Here is a 16,518-nt window from a genome sequence, read left to right as displayed (position 1 = left end):
CCCACATCAGCAGCAAGAAGTGCGTCGGCTTGCTCGCCGTCAACGGACGCCTGCGCGGTGGCGGTGGGGGCGGTGGGGGTGGCAACAGGCCCCCAGGCTCCTCCCCCAACTCCAGCCACTCGCTGCCCGGTAGCCCCGCGCTTGCCCAGCTCCGCCACAGACTGGAGAACGGGCGGGACCAACAGCAGGCCCAGCTGGAGGTCAAGAAGGAGCCGGTGGACTTGGCCGACTACCGCCTCCTGGTGGCCCCCCAGCAGGGCCTCGGGGCTTCGGGGGTCTTCCTGAATGGCCGCTGTGGTGGAAGCCCTCTGGGGATTCACACCTCCTCCTCCCAGAGCCCCCATCAGCACCTGGGACCCGCAGGGTTGGACCTGCACCTGCTGGGCCACCCCGGACCTTTTGGAAAGAACCTGAGTGAAGTGCAGAAGGTGCTTCAGATTGGGGACAACAGCGGGTCCAGGCAGAGGTTTGGCTTCCGGGGGGCAGGCCAGGCCCGCCTCGTGAAGAACCTCGGGGACTACACCCTGGAGACCAACCAGGCCAAAAGTCTGCCGGATGACTCGGGCAGACAGGAAGACGTCAGGAAGTGCCGCCCCTCTTCCACCCCCAGCGGTGAGGAGAGGCCCAGCGGCCACTTCCTGTCCTACTGCTGCCAGTTCTGCAGGGAGTTCTTCCCCGGACCCATCCCGCTGCACCAGCACGAGCGCTACCTGTGCAAGATGAACGAGGACATCAAGGCGGCGCTGCAGCCGGCCGAGAGCGGCCCCGCTGGCCACATGGCGGCGCTGGCCTTGGAGCAGTCCAGCACCGAACAAACCGGTAGCCCCGTCAACCACTTCAAAGACCACGTGTCGGTTCTCAAGGCCTACTTTGCCACCAACACCGAGCCCGACTCGGAGGAGCTGCTGAAGATCTCCATGGCCATCGGCCTTCCTCAGGAGTTTGTCCAAGAGTGGTTCAGCCAGTGGCAGACCCAGAACTACCCTGGAGGAGGTCTGCTGTCAGGGACAAGCCCTCCAGGACCTGAAAGCAACCCCAGCTTCAGTAGTAATGACTCCTCCCACAGGTTCCCCAAGGCCAGCAGGCCGCAGAACTCTGTGGACCGCTTGAGGAGCGACACCCCGTCGCCCCTCAACCTGTCCTCCACGTCCTCCAAAACCTCCCAAGGAAGCTCCTACACCCCCAACAGCCTGGTGTCGGAGGACACGCCCCTGGACCTGTCCCTGCCCAAACACAGCATCCAGAGGCCGCCCAGTGAGCAGGAGAAGCCAGCCGAGACCTTCCTGACTGGGACCAGTGTAGAGACTCTGGAGTCAGGGCCCTTGGACCTGGTCAGCATCAAGAAGGAGGTGCTAGGCCCTGAAGGGGGCATGGACTCTGTTCCTCAGCTGGAGAAGAGCAACAGTCCCGTCTTTGGGATCAACCCCTTTGGTCCGGTCTACACCTCGCTGCCCCCCCATGGAGCCTTCACTGCCCCCACCTTCATGTCTCCGGCTCAAGCCACCATTCCAGGCCTCAGGCCCTATGCCGGCCTGGACCCCATGGGCCTCCTGCCCCACATGGCCTACACCTATGCGACCGGGGCCGCCGCCTTCGCTGACATGCAGCAGAGGAGGAAGTACCAGCGCAAGACGGCTTTCCAGGTAAAACCTCTCCCACTGACCGGTGCAGGCAGGGTTCTGTTGGCAGGGAGGCCCAGTGTGGACCCAGTGTGTAGACAGCTGGTCAACGTGGGTCCTGCAGGCCACAAACACCTGCACCCTGCTGAGGACCTGGTGACAGCGGAGCTCTGAGAACTCGGCAAAAGAACAACAAATGATCTCAGCCGCCGAGCAGCCGGAGCCGCTTCCATTGTGACGAGTGAAACCAAGTCCCATCCGGTGGGACCCGGGCGCTCCATCAGCTGACAGGAAGTCCACCATCTGACTCCTGAGCCGCTGGGCCAGCGGTCGGTTTGGGGCTGCCGGGTCCGCTGTTGATCAGGCTGTGTTCTGTGTGTACGGGAGAAGTTGTGCAGTGTCTCACCTGACCCCCTCAATCCCCCACAAGCCCCCCCCCCCCCCCCCCCCCACCCTCTACCATCAGCCCTCTACCACGACCCCCCCTTCCCCCAACTGAGGGTCTTACCCAGGTGGGGCCGCTAAGCCCTGTCCAGACGTGGGATCTGGCTGTCAGTGGGGGGTTTGGGTGGTGGTCCAGGACTGACCCAACCTGTCTGTCTGTCTGTCTGTCTGTGTGTCTGTGCTGCCAGGGTGAGCTGCTGGAGGCGACGCTGGACTTTGTGTCGGGCCTGGACGACCTGGCAGACAGCGAGTCGCTGCTGACCAGGAGGAAGATTAAGAAGGCAGAAAGTGGTATGTACGCCTGTGACTTGTGCCACAAAACATTCCAGAAGACCAGTTCCCTGCTCAGACACAAATATGAACACACAGGTACATGTAACACTCGGACACGCCTTCTTTGATGACCCCCCCCCGCCCCCCCCACTGCTCTTGATTGCCCTGCTCTCTCTCTCTCTCTCTCTCTGATTTGACTGTTAACTCCTGCTTTCTTTTCAGCTGGGGAAGGGGAGGGGGGGGGGTCTTACTGGTGTGCTTTGGTGTGTGTGTGTGTGTGTGTGTGTGTACATACATGACAATGACAGCAGCATCGTCACCAATCACAGAGAAGGAAAAACCCCGGCGGCTGGTGGACGAGGCTTGAGTGACGATGAGCTAGCGTTAGCATTAGCTAGCATTAGCAAAGTGGTCCAGTGAGGCCTGTTTGAAGTGATAAATGCTAAGCTAAGCTAAGCTAAGCTCAGCTGAGGCAGTGGCCTGGATGTTTAGCCGGGGTTTATTATTAAAAGCGACGCTGAAGTCCAGGTCCAGGTCTCCAGAACCAGAACCGGGAGGACCAAAGCGTGTCTGGTCCTGGTCCCAGCAGCAGTTTACCTGAGTTCAAGCGGTTCCACCTTCCTGGCTTTCACCGCCTTGCATCATCCTGCTCACGTCGCCCCCCCCCCCCCGTCAGTCAGAGCAGGAATCCACGCTGCCCTGATTGTGTGTGTGTGTGTGTGTGTGTGTGTGTGTGTGTGTGTTACAGTAAACCATGCCAGCTATGGTTCCTGGTCTATTTGTGGCTACATGTGTTTGTGAGGAGTGTGTAGTGTGTGTGTTGGCGTGTTTTGGGTACGTGTGTGTGTGTGTGTGTGTGTGTGTGTGTGTGTGTGTGTGTGTGTGTGTGTGTGTGTGGGACGACTGTTTGGACGGCGTTCAGCCTGTCAGTTGGCAGCAGACGAAAGACTTCCTGTTCAGTCGGAGGGAAGAAATTCATTGCACGCACACACACACACACACACACACACACACACACACACACACACACACACACAGCAACAGCACATCCACCAGGCAGTGTGTGTGTGTGTGTGTGTGTGTGTGTGTGCAAGGTGAGCAGCAGCTTGAAACCAGCGCGGTGACGATGTTTGTGTCTTTAACCTCCGACAACTTGACAACAGTCAGTGAAGTGAAGCTTCGGTTTTAGGATTAGCTTAGCATAGCTTAGCATAACTGGGGACCAGGCTTAGGTCAGACTGCCTGGCAACCAGATGCTTTTATGTCAGAAACCTATATTATTATTATTATTATTATTGTTGTTGTTGTTATTATTGTTATTATTATTATTATTATTGTTGTTGTTATTATTGTTATTGTTATTATTGTTATTGTTATTATTGTTATTATTATTATTATTATTGTTGTTGTTATTATTGTTATTGTTATTATTGTTATTGTTATTATTGTTATTATTATTATTATTATGATTATTGTTATTATTGTTATGTCACATGTGAGTCAGAGTGGTTCAGTCTGATTGTTAAACACCCACAACTCTTCTTCTTCTTCTTCTTCCTCTTTGGAAAGTTCATGTTAGCGAATCAAACGTCTGACCTTTGACCTCTGACCTTTGAAACTTTAAAACCGTCCCCCCCAAAAAAAAAACAAGACCATGGTGACCTCACGGGGGGAGGGGGGAGCGATGATTCCCTTGGTGAACATGGTGTGTGTGTGTGACTGAGTGTGTTGTTGTCTCCTGTGGCTGCAGGGCGACGCCCCCACCAGTGTCAGATCTGCCACAAGGCCTTCAAGCACAAGCACCACCTGATCGAGCACTCGCGCCTGCACTCGGGCGAGAAGCCCTACCAGTGCGACAAGTGCGGCAAGAGGTTCAGCCACTCGGGCTCGTACTCGCAGCACATGAACCACCGCTACTCCTACTGCAAGAGGGAGGCGGAGGAGCGGCAGGCGGCCGGCGGGGGAGGGGCCTACCCGGAGGAGGGGGCCGGAGGGGGCGGTCCCGAGCCAAAGACGTACCGGGAGGTGACCGAGGGAGGAGGGGGGGAGGAGGAGCGGGAGGAAGGAAACCGTAGGACCAAGGAGGAGTCGGGGGAGCCGGACCGGGACCACTGAGCCGCCACGGCAGAACCTGGACCACCGGGAGGTCCCAGGGGGCCCACCTCGAACTGCAGGGCTGGAGGTCGGAGCCTCACTCAGCAGCCGCACTCTGTCAGCCTGTCAACCAGTCAGTCAACCAGTCAGTCAGTCAGCAGCAGGTCTCCCACCTGCAGCTCAGCCTGGTCGTGGTGGCTGTGTTTGAACTTTGACCTCACACTCACTTCCTGCCACTTCCCGCCACTTCCTGTCACCGGGCTCTTCAGCCTGACGTCAACCTCCTCAACTCTCTGCTGTCAGCTGGCTAACCGCTAGCCGAGTGCTAGCACAGCGCTAGTCTGAGAAGGAATGCTGTCGTCCAGCGCTAAAAGCTAATTAGCATGAGCGTATTCTCACTTGGTTAGCAGCTCCCCCCTGTGCGGCTACAGATTGCAGTACCACTGTGTGCAGACAGAGGGCGTCCGCTAAGTGGGCTCCGCTGCCCAGAAGTTTTGGGACGGCCCCTGAGCCAGCAGCCAATGGGATTGTCTCAAAATCCACAATATGCAAAAAAAAAAAGAGTAGAAGAAAGTGTGAAAGGTTGCTGATGATGTCACTGTACAGTGTCGGACGCTGCGTGGTGGCGCCACCTTCTGACTTCCAGTGTCTCCCTGCCAGCACCCCCCCCCCCCAACCTCCCCTCCTGCTCAACTGTGATTCACTACAAACAATGTAAAGGATGAAAAGAAAGAGGGGGGGGGGGCACTTCCTGTCAGTGTTGTTCTTCTTGTTGTTGTTGTTGTTGTTGTAACTTGGACCGGGTTGTGTTGTTTTTTTTTTTACATGATTTTTTTTGTTCTCTTTATTTCTGCCAACTCACCGCACGACTTTGGGCCTCGTGGCGTTTCCGTGTGTGTGAAGAGACGTGAAAGTGTGTGTGCGTGGCTGTGAGTCTGCCGACAGGACGAGGAGGCGGAGCCACTGTGTTGTTTCTCCAGAGGAAGCCTGACAAAGCAAAGCTGCCCCCTCTTCTGCCAAGTGCCACCCCTGACCTCACCTGCCCTGCCCGTGACCTCCCCGACCCCTCCTGATCGTGACCCCCCCTGACCTCACCTGCCCGTGACCTCCCCGACCCCCCCCATGACCGTGACCCCCCCCTGACCTCACTGACCCCTCCTGTCCGTGACCCCCCCCCCCCGCTCTCAGTGTGTATGTGCCCAGTTTACACGGTGGTGTGCAGTTGTCAGTGTTCTGTCTGTCAGTATTACGGTGATGTTGTGTTATTTCTTCTTTCTACTTGGGAGTGGACCACTTTATTTATGACCCCTTTTCTATTTCCTGGTTGTATTTATTTCCCACTGCAGTGCACAGTGTCGCACTTCCTCTCACACGGAGGCTCTTTTTGGTTCTGGAGCAGAACTCTGAAGCTGTGCTCGAGGACAAAGCTCCACTCGTGTCTCCTCGTCTTCTCTCTCTCTGACTTCCTGTGAAATGAACTGGAAATTCGACATCTTGGGGAACTTTTGATAAACGACGATGGTGTAAACGACCAACGGTGTGTTTTTCACGAGGTCGGTGCTTCCACTGGAGCCGAGGGAGCCGCTGGAGACCACGTGCTTGTCTGGGAGACCAACGTGTCGAGTTGTAGCCAAACCACTTTTAATAAAACCGTCTTTCTCCTCTTGTCACCTGTCCGACTCCCTCACTCACACACACACACACACACACACACACACACACACACACACACACACACACACACACACACACACACACACACACACACACACACACACACACACACACACACACACACAGGGAGAGGGAGCGCGCGAGCGCTAATCTGCCCAGCAACAAGCTGCTCGTGCTAGTCAGCAGCGATACAGCACAACACAACACAACACAACACGGCACGGCACAGCACAGCTGATTCTCTGCTTTGCGACGGGCGCTCTCCCGCGGCGACGGTCAAAAGACGTGATGACGTAGAGTCCTGCCACAGCGTGCGTGGTGGTGCGGTGCGTGGAGCGAGGCCTGTCACGGTAAGAGTCCGTCCACCGCGCTCTCCGTGTCCGGGGACTCCCGTCTGAGCGACGACACACACACACACACACACACACACACACACACACACACACACACACACACACCGGAAGTGGCCAGTCGACACTGCGTTCCGGTCGTGAGTGGGCTGCAGCTGAGCTAAAGCTAACCGCCAGACCGCTGCCTGTGCTAGCCGCTTGCTAACGGAGCTCACGGCGTCCCGTTTCCGCGCCTTTCCGGTGTTTTGGAGCTGACCGCCGAGCCTGATTGGACCAAAGTCAGGAAGTGGAAATTCCCTCTTTACCCACGAGGCTCGTGTGACGTCACGTCCGCTGTCGACGGACGATTCAAAACGCTGCATGCTTTCACATCGAAAGCAACTCGGCGACGGTGCCGCAATTCCGGTCTGGAAAGAAAAAACACAAATATTATTTTGAACGCACAAAAAAAAAACAAAAAAAAAAAACACAACTATTTTTTGGAACGCACAAAAAAAAAAAACACAACTATTTTTTGGAACGCACAAAAAAAAAAACCCAAATATTTTTTGGAACGCACCCAAAAAAAACACTAGTTTTATTTTTAGCATCACAAACATTTGTGTGTCACTAGTATATGTGTTGTGTAGCCACAGCAGCGACATTAAAGCTAAGGAATAGTTGTTTCCATAGCCTCCCTTAACGTTAATGCTAAGCTAGTAGCTAAGCCGTCTAGAAGGACACTCACACACACACACACGCACGCTGTGTGTTATACGGTAGTTTGCTCGCTGCTTTCCAGCGGTGGCGGTGGGCGAGAGAGCTGCTGAGTCATTGGGCCGACGCCTGGGCGGGTGGAGGGGTTTCCCTGGCAGGGAAACCCCTCCACCTGAACCCCTGCCGTGCCGGGTCGAGCCGGGCCAGGTGGGGGCGGCGGCAGCGAGACGACTGGCGGGAAGATGAGTGTGTGGAATCCCCCGGCCAGGACGCCGCACTCTCAGCTTCCAGTCGGCCTCCTTCCACCTCCTCCTCTACGTCTGCTCCTCTCCCACATCTGCTCTAAGCTCCGCCCTGCAGCCCCACTCTGATTGGATAACAGCCCTGAAAGTTCAGTTTTACCCTGCTGTGAACCGAGGCCTGTTTCAAGGTCAGAGGTCAGATGGGGGCCCCGATCGTCAGCTAGTGGTCGGTCTGCGTAATTACATCCTGATGGAGATGCTAACGTGCTACCATGCTAGCATGATTCCAGAATCAGCAGCTGCTTTTGGGATCCCATCATCCATCTGCATGTTGGCTGAGGACCAAACAGGAAGTTGGTGGTTGTGGCGGTGGGAGTGGGAGGTGGGGGGGGAGCGGGCGCTGCTGCTGTCATTGTGGGCGAGCTGAAAGGTCGTAGCATGAGCGGCGAGCTAATTGGACGTCCCCCACACGTTCCCATCTTCATATTGCACATTATTTTGGCGGCGAGCAGGAAATGGACTGGCAGCCACACAATGGGCCGCATTAACCACGGCACCGGCCAATCAGATGGAGCCGTTTGACACGTCCGCCTCAGCCGCTATCTGCTCATTTCCTGCTCCTGATATGAGTGTGTGTGGCAGCGCTGCTGACGAGCTGGCGTGGGCGAGCTAGCGCCGCCGCCACCGCATCACTTCCCACTGTGGGCGGCTAATGGGATGACTGGAGTCACTGGGAGGCCCCGCCCCCACAGCCATTTCCTCTCGAGGGCGGGGCCACCAGCCAGCCCGGCCTCTGGTGATCCTCCCAGTAGTCTTCAATTAGCACACGCGCACGCACACACACACACACACACACACACACACACACACACACACACACACACACACACACACACATGCTTTGAGTGCTAGCGTAGCTCGCTAGCTGCTTCTTTTAATCCTAAACTTGTAGTTAAACTGTCTAAAACGACACACACACACACACACACAGATGCATGCTGTGGGTTTGAGCGTAGCTTGCTCGCTGCTTCCTTAGCTTCAGTACTAAGCTAATAGCTGATGACACATTGGCACCGCAGTGGTTTTCTGCCCTCTGCTCAGTGATGTCATCAGGTGGGTGGGGCTTAGCTTAGGTCTTGCTGCTGCCGCCGTTGAGCTTCTGACTGTCTGCTGACGACAGGAAGTGGAGAAGAAGAAGAAGAGGCGTGGCTCCAGTGCGTTGATCGGACTATGGCCTCCAGCCCCGCCTCCAGCCCCGCCCCCAGCCCCGCCCCCAGAGTCCTGCTGCTGGAGCCGTTCTACGGCGGCTCCCACAGGCAGCTGCTGGAGCTGCTGCAGCAGAACATCAGCGGCTGCTCCGCTGTCACGCTGCCCGCCAAGAAGTGGCACTGGAGGGCCCGGACCGCCGCCCTGCACCTGAGCCAGGCCACGCCCCCCTGCCCCTCATACAGGTGAGACTGCTGGTCCTGACCCCTCCTGATGTCCTGCTGGTCCTAACTCTGTTCCTGGTCCTGGCCTGGGTTCTGGTCCAGTTCCTTACCTTCACCCTCCTTGCTGGTCCTGGTCCTGGTCCTGACCCTGGTCTTGTTCTCGCCCTCCCTGCTGCAGGGTCCTGTTCTGCAGCTCGGTCCTGAACCTGTGTGAGCTGGTGGCCCTCAGACCGGACCTGGCCCGCCTCAAGAAGGTCCTGTACTTCCACGAGAACCAGCTGGTCTACCCGGTCCAAAAGGACCAGGAGAGGGACTTCCAGTACGGTTACAACCAGATTCTCTCATGGTAAACACCCAGCGGTCATGTGACCTGCCTGCCCCTGATTGGTTAGCAAGCTGGTGTGGCTAACGGCCGGCGTTACATTTTGCTAGTGATCATCAGAGAGCCTGATTGGACGGCAGACAGACTCCGCCCCCTCCTGTGAAGCCCGCAGTCTGCCCGCTAACATCTGACGCCACCTTTGCTAGAGCAACTCACTGTGTGTGTGTGTGTGTGTGTGTGTGTGTGTGTGTGTGTGTGTGTGTGTGTGTGTGTGTGTGTGTGTGTGTGTGCAGCCTGGTGGCGGACGTGGTGGTTTTTAACTCAGCCTTCAACATGGAGTCCTTCCTGTCGAAGCTCCGCCCCTTCCTGAAGAGGATCCCCGACCAGAGGCCCCAGGACCTGGACCTGGACCTGCTGATCCGGCCCAAGTGCCTGGTCCTGGCCTTCCCCCTGCAGCTGCCAGACCTCACCAGGTGCCCCAGTGTGTGTGTGTGTGTGTGTGTGCACGTGTGTGTGTGTGTGTGTGTTGACTGCTCTCCTGGTGATTGACAGGTTGATGCCGCGACACAAGCTGCAGCGCCGGCTGGGGGAGGAGTCTCACCATGATGACATCATCACTGCCTGCCGGTGGGTGCAGCCGTCTCCACAGTAACAATTAGCTGCTGGTTGTAGCCGTAGCTTTAGCCTTAGCCGTAACGTCCTGGTCCGACCCAGCAGGGTGGACCAGGACCGGGACCAGGACCAAGACCAGGACCAGGACCAGGAGCCCCCTCAGAGCAGAGCCACACCTGAGGGGGGTGGCGAGGAGGAGGTCCGGCCTCTGCACATCGTGTGGCCGCACAGGTGGTGAGTGGTCATGTGACCGGGGGTCTGGGGGGGGCTGTGGGGGGTTGGAGGTGGGGGGTGGTCTTGCTCTCTGGACACAGATGGATTAGTTTCTATTCTGCTGGAATGAGGCTCTGTGTTAATCTGTGATTGAAGTGTGTGTGTTTTAATCTGAGCGTGGCCCTGATCCTCAGATTACAGCCGTCTTATTGCTGCTGCAAACAGCTGCAAACAGCTGTTCCAGGTGAAGGAGCCGCTGGCTGCCGCTAGCGCTGCCGCTAGCACTGCCGCTAGCACTGCCGCTAGCACTGCCGCTAGCCGCTCAGCTGCTGCCCACTAGTGTCCCAACGCAGCACCTGCAGCACTGACAGTCTGTCACTCACATTACTGTGACAAAACTGTTGAATAGAAATCCAGTGGTAGCGGAGGGGTCGTGGGGGTGGGGTGGGTTCTACATAGGCTCCGCCCCCCCCCCCGGCATGTTCAGTGCGGCACTCCTGGCAAACTGAGATGGTCTGGTAGAGATTGCGGCGGTGGGAGGGGCCACACCTGAGCCCAGTCACAGCGCCCCCTGGTGTGTGTGTGTGTGTGTGTGTGTGTGTGTGTGTGTGTGTGTGTGTGTGTGTGTGTGCAGGGAGCATGATAAAGGTCCTGAGCTCTTCTTCTCCACCCTGATGGACCTGAAGCAGCGAGGCTGCAACTTCCTGCTGTCGGTGCTCGGAGAGACCTTCACTGACCCACCAGGTGGACTCACACACACACACACACACACACACACTGTGGCCTTTGATTTCCTTCATGGGGGTCACAGTATGGATCCCCCCCACCCGGTCATGTGACAGGAAGTCACAGCAGCCCTCAGCCTGTCGCAGCGTTAGCAGCGTTAGCAGCAGCAGCATCTTCTCTGGCGCTGACTGACTGAGTTTCTTCTTCTTCTTCGGTGGTGCTGCAGAGATCTTCCTGGAGGCCCAGCAGGTCCTGCAGTCTCACATCCTGCACTGGGGCTTCCTGCCCAGCAGAGACCACTTCCTGTCCGTCCTGTGTCAGGCCGACGTGGTCGTCTCCACCGCCAAGCACGAGTTCTTCGGAGTCGCCATGTGAGTGTGTGTGTGTGTGTGTGTGTGTGTGTGTGTGTGTGTGTGTGTGTGTGTGTGTGTGTGTGTGTGTGTGTGTGTGTGTGTGTGTGTGTGTGGTCAGTGTTGCAGTGCTCCTCACCGGTCGGATCCAGTTGTTCCCTCCAACCGACATCAATTATTCAGCCGCTGTCAACAAAACACTGGCTAGCAGTTAGCGTAGCGTCACTACGTGTCATCCAACACCTCGTTAAATAAAGTTATGAATAATTGAATGAGTGGAACGGCGTCCATGTAGCCTTTAGCTCCGTGTAGCTCACGGCTAATGCTAGTAGGTTAGGCCGGCGTTATCACATTAGCCTAGCGCAGACAAGGCGAGGCTGGTGACTGGAGAGGTTGCTAACGATGCTAAGCTACCTGCGGTGCTGCTGTGTGCCAGGCTGGAGGCGGTCCACTGCGGCTGCTACCCTCTGTGTCCCAAGGCGCTGGTCTACCCCGAGATCTTCCCAGGTGAGGACTGAGGACACACCTTGGGTGGGGAGGGAAGGAGGGCTGTGATTGGTGGCTGAGCTGTGTGTGTGTGTGTGTGTGTGTGTGTTGCAGCGGAGTACCTGTACTCCACGCCGCAGCAGCTCAGCAAGCGGCTGCGTAACTTCTGCACCCGGCCTCAGCTCGCCCGCTCGCACCTCCTCAAGGTGACGCCACCGCTTTCCCATCATGCACCTGGCCTGCCAGTCAGCCAATGAGCTTTCTCATGAGTGTGTGTGTGTGTGTGTGTGTGTGTGTGTGTGTGTGTTTCTTCTTCTGTGGTGCAGGTGGACGCTTCTCGCTACTCGTGGGCGTCTCTGAAGCAGCGCTACCAGGACCTGCTGTCAGTGCCTGAGGGGGGCGCCGAGGCTCCGCCCCCCTGACCTCAGCCAATCAGGGAGTCCCAGCGGCCGCCCCCTTAGCGGCAGCTCGGAGCAGCGAGCGGACCAGGACCAGGACCAGGACCAGGACCAGGAGCAGCAGGAAGTGGAAGACCAGGAAGTGCAGAGACTTTTATGGAGTCCACCTGAGGCCACGCCCCCACAGCCAGGGCCTGAGGCTCCATGCTGACGCTGAAGCTGCATCAGATGGAACCTGGTGCCCCGTTGGTAGTTTGGAATGAAAGTGTATGAATGCCTGGAGGGAGTTTGGAGGGAGTTTGGCCTGCAGTGGAAACCTCAATAAAACACAGCCACCAGTGGGCGGAGCAACACCGCAGCCCGCTGTCCAATCACTTCCTTGAAAAGCGCGACACAAATAAAATGTATTCTTATTATTTCCATGCCCCCCCCCCCTCCCAGTAGTTTGATGGCCTGCAGATGTTCTTCACTGGTTGAGGAGCAACTAGATTGAAATGAATGGGCCCTCATGTTGGGTCCTGGAGGTTTGGTCTCCATTTGGAGTTTCAGGGTGGCCTCAGTTCAAGAACAACCCCCCCCCCACCCCCTTCCCCCCCCCCTGCCATTTTCCCAGGATTGATGTGATTGATGTAAGAATGACTCAGTAATTACAGCCTGGTTATCTCCACCGCTGAAGAAAAGACTCTTCACAGTCCTCACACACACACACACACACACACACACACACACACACACACACACACACACACACACACACACACACAGCTGTGTGTCCGGACCTGGTGTCAGCTGGTCTCTCCTCCAGGGGGCGCTGTGAGGAACCAGGAGCTGCACTCTGAGATTTCCATGCCGACCAACTGCACCTCAACAACCTGACTCCAGACACATAACAGACACACAACAGGCACACAGCAGACACACACCTGACACACAGCAGACACACAGCAGACACACAGCAGACACACAGCAGACACACACCTGACACACAGCAGACACACAGCAGACACACAACAGGCAGCAGTCGGGGTGTGTAGGTGGGGGTCGCGTTGTCGTGGCACAGCACAAACACACAAAACTGCACAGCTTTGTCGCACACAGCAGTTCGTGCCAAAGAGCGGCCGGGCGATGCCGTCGTCCCATTGGCCGGCGGGCCAGCCGGGGTCGCCGGGTGGAGCAGGTGTCGCCCGGCGACCGCCGGCTGATTGTGTTTTTCTCGGCCGTTAATCTGAGAAAGTTTTCCTGCGGCAGGATTTGACATCTCATCAAACACTCGATGGCAGAGTGACACTCAAATCTTCCAGCCGCAGATTAGAAGAGGAATTACAAGATAATCTGAAGTAATCCAGACTGCACGGAGGCACAGAGGGACCGAGGGACCGAGGGACCTGGCACCCAGGACCCAGGCTCCCAGGCACCCATACACCCAGGCTCCCACCCAGGCTCCCAGGCACCCAGACACCCAGACACCCAGACACCCAGGCTCCCAGGCACCCAGACACCCAGCACCCAGGACCCAGGCTCCCAGGCACCCAGGCTCCCAGGCACCCAGGACCCAGGACCCAGGCACCCAGGCACCCAGACACCCAGGACCCAGGCTCCCAGGCACCCAGACACCCAGGCACCCAGGCACCCAGGCACCAGGCACCCAGGCCTGGGAGCAGGGAGACTCTGAGGGCCTGGGACACCCACAACCAGCAGCAGCACAGACTCCCAGGAAAGTGGTTCAGTACATCATGATGGACCTGGTCCAGAGACCAACCCAGGTCCACAGAACCACCCTGGTCCAGAGACCAACCCTGGTCCAGAGACCAACCTGGGGTCCACAGAACTACCCTAGTCTAGAGACCAACCCAGGTCCACGGAACTGTCCAGGTCCAGAGACCACCCCAGGTCCAGGGAACCGTCCAGGTCCAGAGCCACTACTGGTTTCACCGGTCAAACTCCTGAAGACCTCCCTGTTCCCTGTCCAGAGGTCTGGGTGGTGTGAAGGCCTGCAGGGTCTGGAGTCTCTCTGGAGAGAAGAAGAATCACCATCATCATCATCATCATCATCATCATCATCATCATCACCATCATCACCACCATCATCATCATCACCATCATCACCACCACCATCATCATCACCATCATCATCATCATCATCATCATCACCATCATCATCACCATCATCATCACCATCATCACCACCACCATCATCATCATCATCATCATCATCCTCTCTCCATGGACAACTGGCCTGAACCTTCAGAACGTCCTCTACTTCAGAGGACTGAGTGGACCAGGAGGATGAGGTGGACCAGGAGGACTAGGTGCACCAGGAGACTGCAGTGTGAGGGCTGGAGCTCAGCTGAAGGCCAGTGAGGGGGCGGCGGCCCACCTCAGGATGTCAGATGTTTCCTCAGCAGGTTCCTGCTGGATCAGGTCCCTGCTGGATCTGGTTCCTGCTGGATCAGGTCCCTGCTGGATCTGGTTCCTGCTGGATCTGGTTTCATGCAGAGGTGGCTGATGGGAAGTGGAGGTGTTTGCTCAGCCGTCGTGGTCTCTGAGGGACCACGACGGCGCCGCCTCCGTCCCGGTCGTGGGAATGGCCACGAGCAACAGGAGGAGCTGCAGGAGGTCACAGAGGTCACTTCCTGTTTGAGCTCAACTTTCATGCTGCCTGTTGGTGCCTGAATTGGGTTCACTGGTCCCTGCTGTCTGGAACCCGGTTCTCCCAGTTTAATCCTAATGGAGGTCTGCAAGAACCTGGAGGTCCAGGTGAGCTGTGAGAAGAACCTCCACCGACTCATCGCTCCCATCTAGAACCAAACTCCAGAAGGCAGCAGATCGAGATCCGCCTGGTCCTGGTCTCACTTCATGTACTTCACAGACCAGGAGGATGGTGGAGCCTTCAGAACTGACCCACTCTGGTCTGACCAACCACCGAGCAGTTGGAGTCTGTTGAGAGACGGGGTCCAGGGTCCAGGGTTCAGGTCCTGTGGGGTTCTTGGACCTGCGAACCGAACCTTCCGGCAGAGTGCCGGTGCCGTGGTCTGCTGGACTCTGCTGGACTCTGTGATCCTGCAGGATGTAATCGGCCTCTGACCTGAAGCACTTTAATGAAATCCGTCTTAAGCGAACGGTGGTGATTACTTCCTGCTGATTACTGCCTCCAAACTCTGCAAACACCACAGCTGAGCAAGAGCTGCTGTGTGACCCACATGGACCGGGGGGGGGGCTGAGGGGGGGAGGGGGCGGAGTCCGGTGGACAGGTGCTCGGCTACTTCCTGCTTCTCAACCAGCGACGGCGGCTGTGACTGATGATTCCTCCGTCAAGACAAACTTTTACAACAGGCGCCACCTGGCGGTGGCTGTGATGATGTCAGGCGAGGCTCCGCCCCCCAGAGCTGCCACGGCTCCACTGGCGTGTCGGCGCCACCGTGATGCCTGATGGGATTACTCCCCGCCAGCGGCGGCGGCGGCGTTGAGACGTGAGAGCTTATCTGCACTTTTCATTAAGTGTCCAATAAAGGAGCAGAGTGGGACGTCGTCTCCGCCTCTAATCTTTAATACATCTTTGATAAAGGGGGCGTCGCCCAGTGTTTCATCAGCTCGCCATCTTCAAGATTTAAGAGGATTTAAAGATGAGAGTCAAAGTGAACATCGCTGATTGTCCCAAGGTCGCCGAGGTGTGGCTAGCTAGCCGGCTAGCTGGCTAGCCGGCTAGCTAGCTGGCATTGTGTGTACGTCTGTGTGTGTGTGATATTGTGTACATGCGTGTGATGTATGACTGTGTGAGACACACACTGTTGTGTTGCTGTGTGTGTGTGTCAGGTACGTAGTGCTGCTGTCTGCCGCTCTCACTGGAAACTTAAAGAACAGAACAGGTTAGGCCATCGTCCTATCAGAGCAGCCCCCCCCATCACCTTAACCCCCCCCCCCGAGAACAGGAAGCATTAAAGGGCAGAGGATTTAAGCGTGTTTGGAATCCTCAGAAGAAGAAACGAGCGTCGCCTTCACGGGACCAACGCACATCAAAGCAGAGGACACGCTGACAGCCAATCAACACGCTGCTGAGGAGCAGGGGGGCGGGGCCAGTGGCCCCCAGACTGTCCTCCTTGGCAGAGCGTCGCACTGAGTGCTCTCCTGCTAATACACACACACACACACACACACACACACATCAAAGACTGGAAGCATTAACGCTAACATTAGCGACTCACTTAGCTTAGCATCGCTCTTTGCCAGCGTTTCGTTGTCAGCTGGTCGACAGAACATTTCCCATGATGCTCTCTGCCCTCAGTCAGGCACACTGGCAGCGGCTCACATCCCCTCTGGTCTGGGCCAATGAGAGGCCCTCCAGGCGGCGCCCCCCTCAGGTAAACATTAGCATAGTGATTAGCCCCAGTTAATCCAGCCAATTAGCAACGCGCTGCTGTTGTTTGATGCCAGCTCCCTAGAGGGCGGCGCTCCTGCATTGAATCACAGGAAGTGGTGGTGAAGCACCACTTCCTGTCTGTCAATCAACCGTCAGTCAGATGGCCAATTAACTGACAGGGACAATGAGAGAGAGGGAGAGAGAGACAGGGGAGAGAGAGAGAGGGAGAGAG

At 56.9% G+C, this 16,518-nt stretch overlaps 2 protein-coding genes across 5 annotated transcripts; both read left to right on the top strand.

The window, feature by feature from the left end:
* Positions 1-5: 5 nt before the first annotated feature.
* LOC142881530 (zinc finger E-box-binding homeobox 2-like) lies at positions 6-6,097 on the top strand (the record flags this gene model as incomplete). The annotated part of the gene is made up of 3 exons (XM_076015857.1): positions 6-1,643; positions 2,252-2,432; positions 4,087-6,097. Coding segments are annotated over 3 exons (2,184 nt in total), but the record flags the coding sequence as incomplete, so codon positions are not given.
* A 330-nt stretch (positions 6,098-6,427) lies between these two features.
* gtdc1 (glycosyltransferase-like domain containing 1) lies at positions 6,428-12,002 on the top strand. Of its 4 annotated transcripts, none has more exons than XM_076015858.1 (11): positions 6,428-6,460; positions 8,582-8,843; positions 9,001-9,168; positions 9,438-9,617; positions 9,697-9,771; positions 9,862-9,990; positions 10,604-10,713; positions 10,922-11,066; positions 11,482-11,552; positions 11,646-11,737; positions 11,858-12,002. In XM_076015858.1, exons 2-11 carry the CDS (start codon positions 8,623-8,625, stop codon positions 11,951-11,953), a joined length of 1,287 nt encoding a protein of 428 aa, XP_075871973.1. In that variant the 5' UTR covers positions 6,428-6,460; positions 8,582-8,622; the 3' UTR covers positions 11,954-12,002. The 4 variants fall into 4 exon arrangements, with proteins under 4 accessions (XP_075871973.1, XP_075871975.1, XP_075871974.1 ...); XM_076015860.1 differs by having other exon boundaries at positions 9,697-9,775; positions 9,884-9,990; XM_076015859.1 differs by having other exon boundaries at positions 9,697-9,775; positions 9,872-9,990.
* Positions 12,003-16,518: the final 4,516 nt, after the last annotated feature.

This window comes from Nelusetta ayraudi, unplaced genomic scaffold (genome assembly GCF_046127955.1).
Source record: "Nelusetta ayraudi isolate G7.1 ecotype Tasmania unplaced genomic scaffold, CSIRO-AGI_Nayr_v1 ptg000200l, whole genome shotgun sequence".
Classification (NCBI taxonomy): domain Eukaryota; kingdom Metazoa; phylum Chordata; class Actinopteri; order Tetraodontiformes; family Monacanthidae; genus Nelusetta; species Nelusetta ayraudi.
The sequence above is the reverse complement of the archived record's forward strand: the minus strand, read 5'-3'. Positions and strand labels throughout refer to the sequence as shown.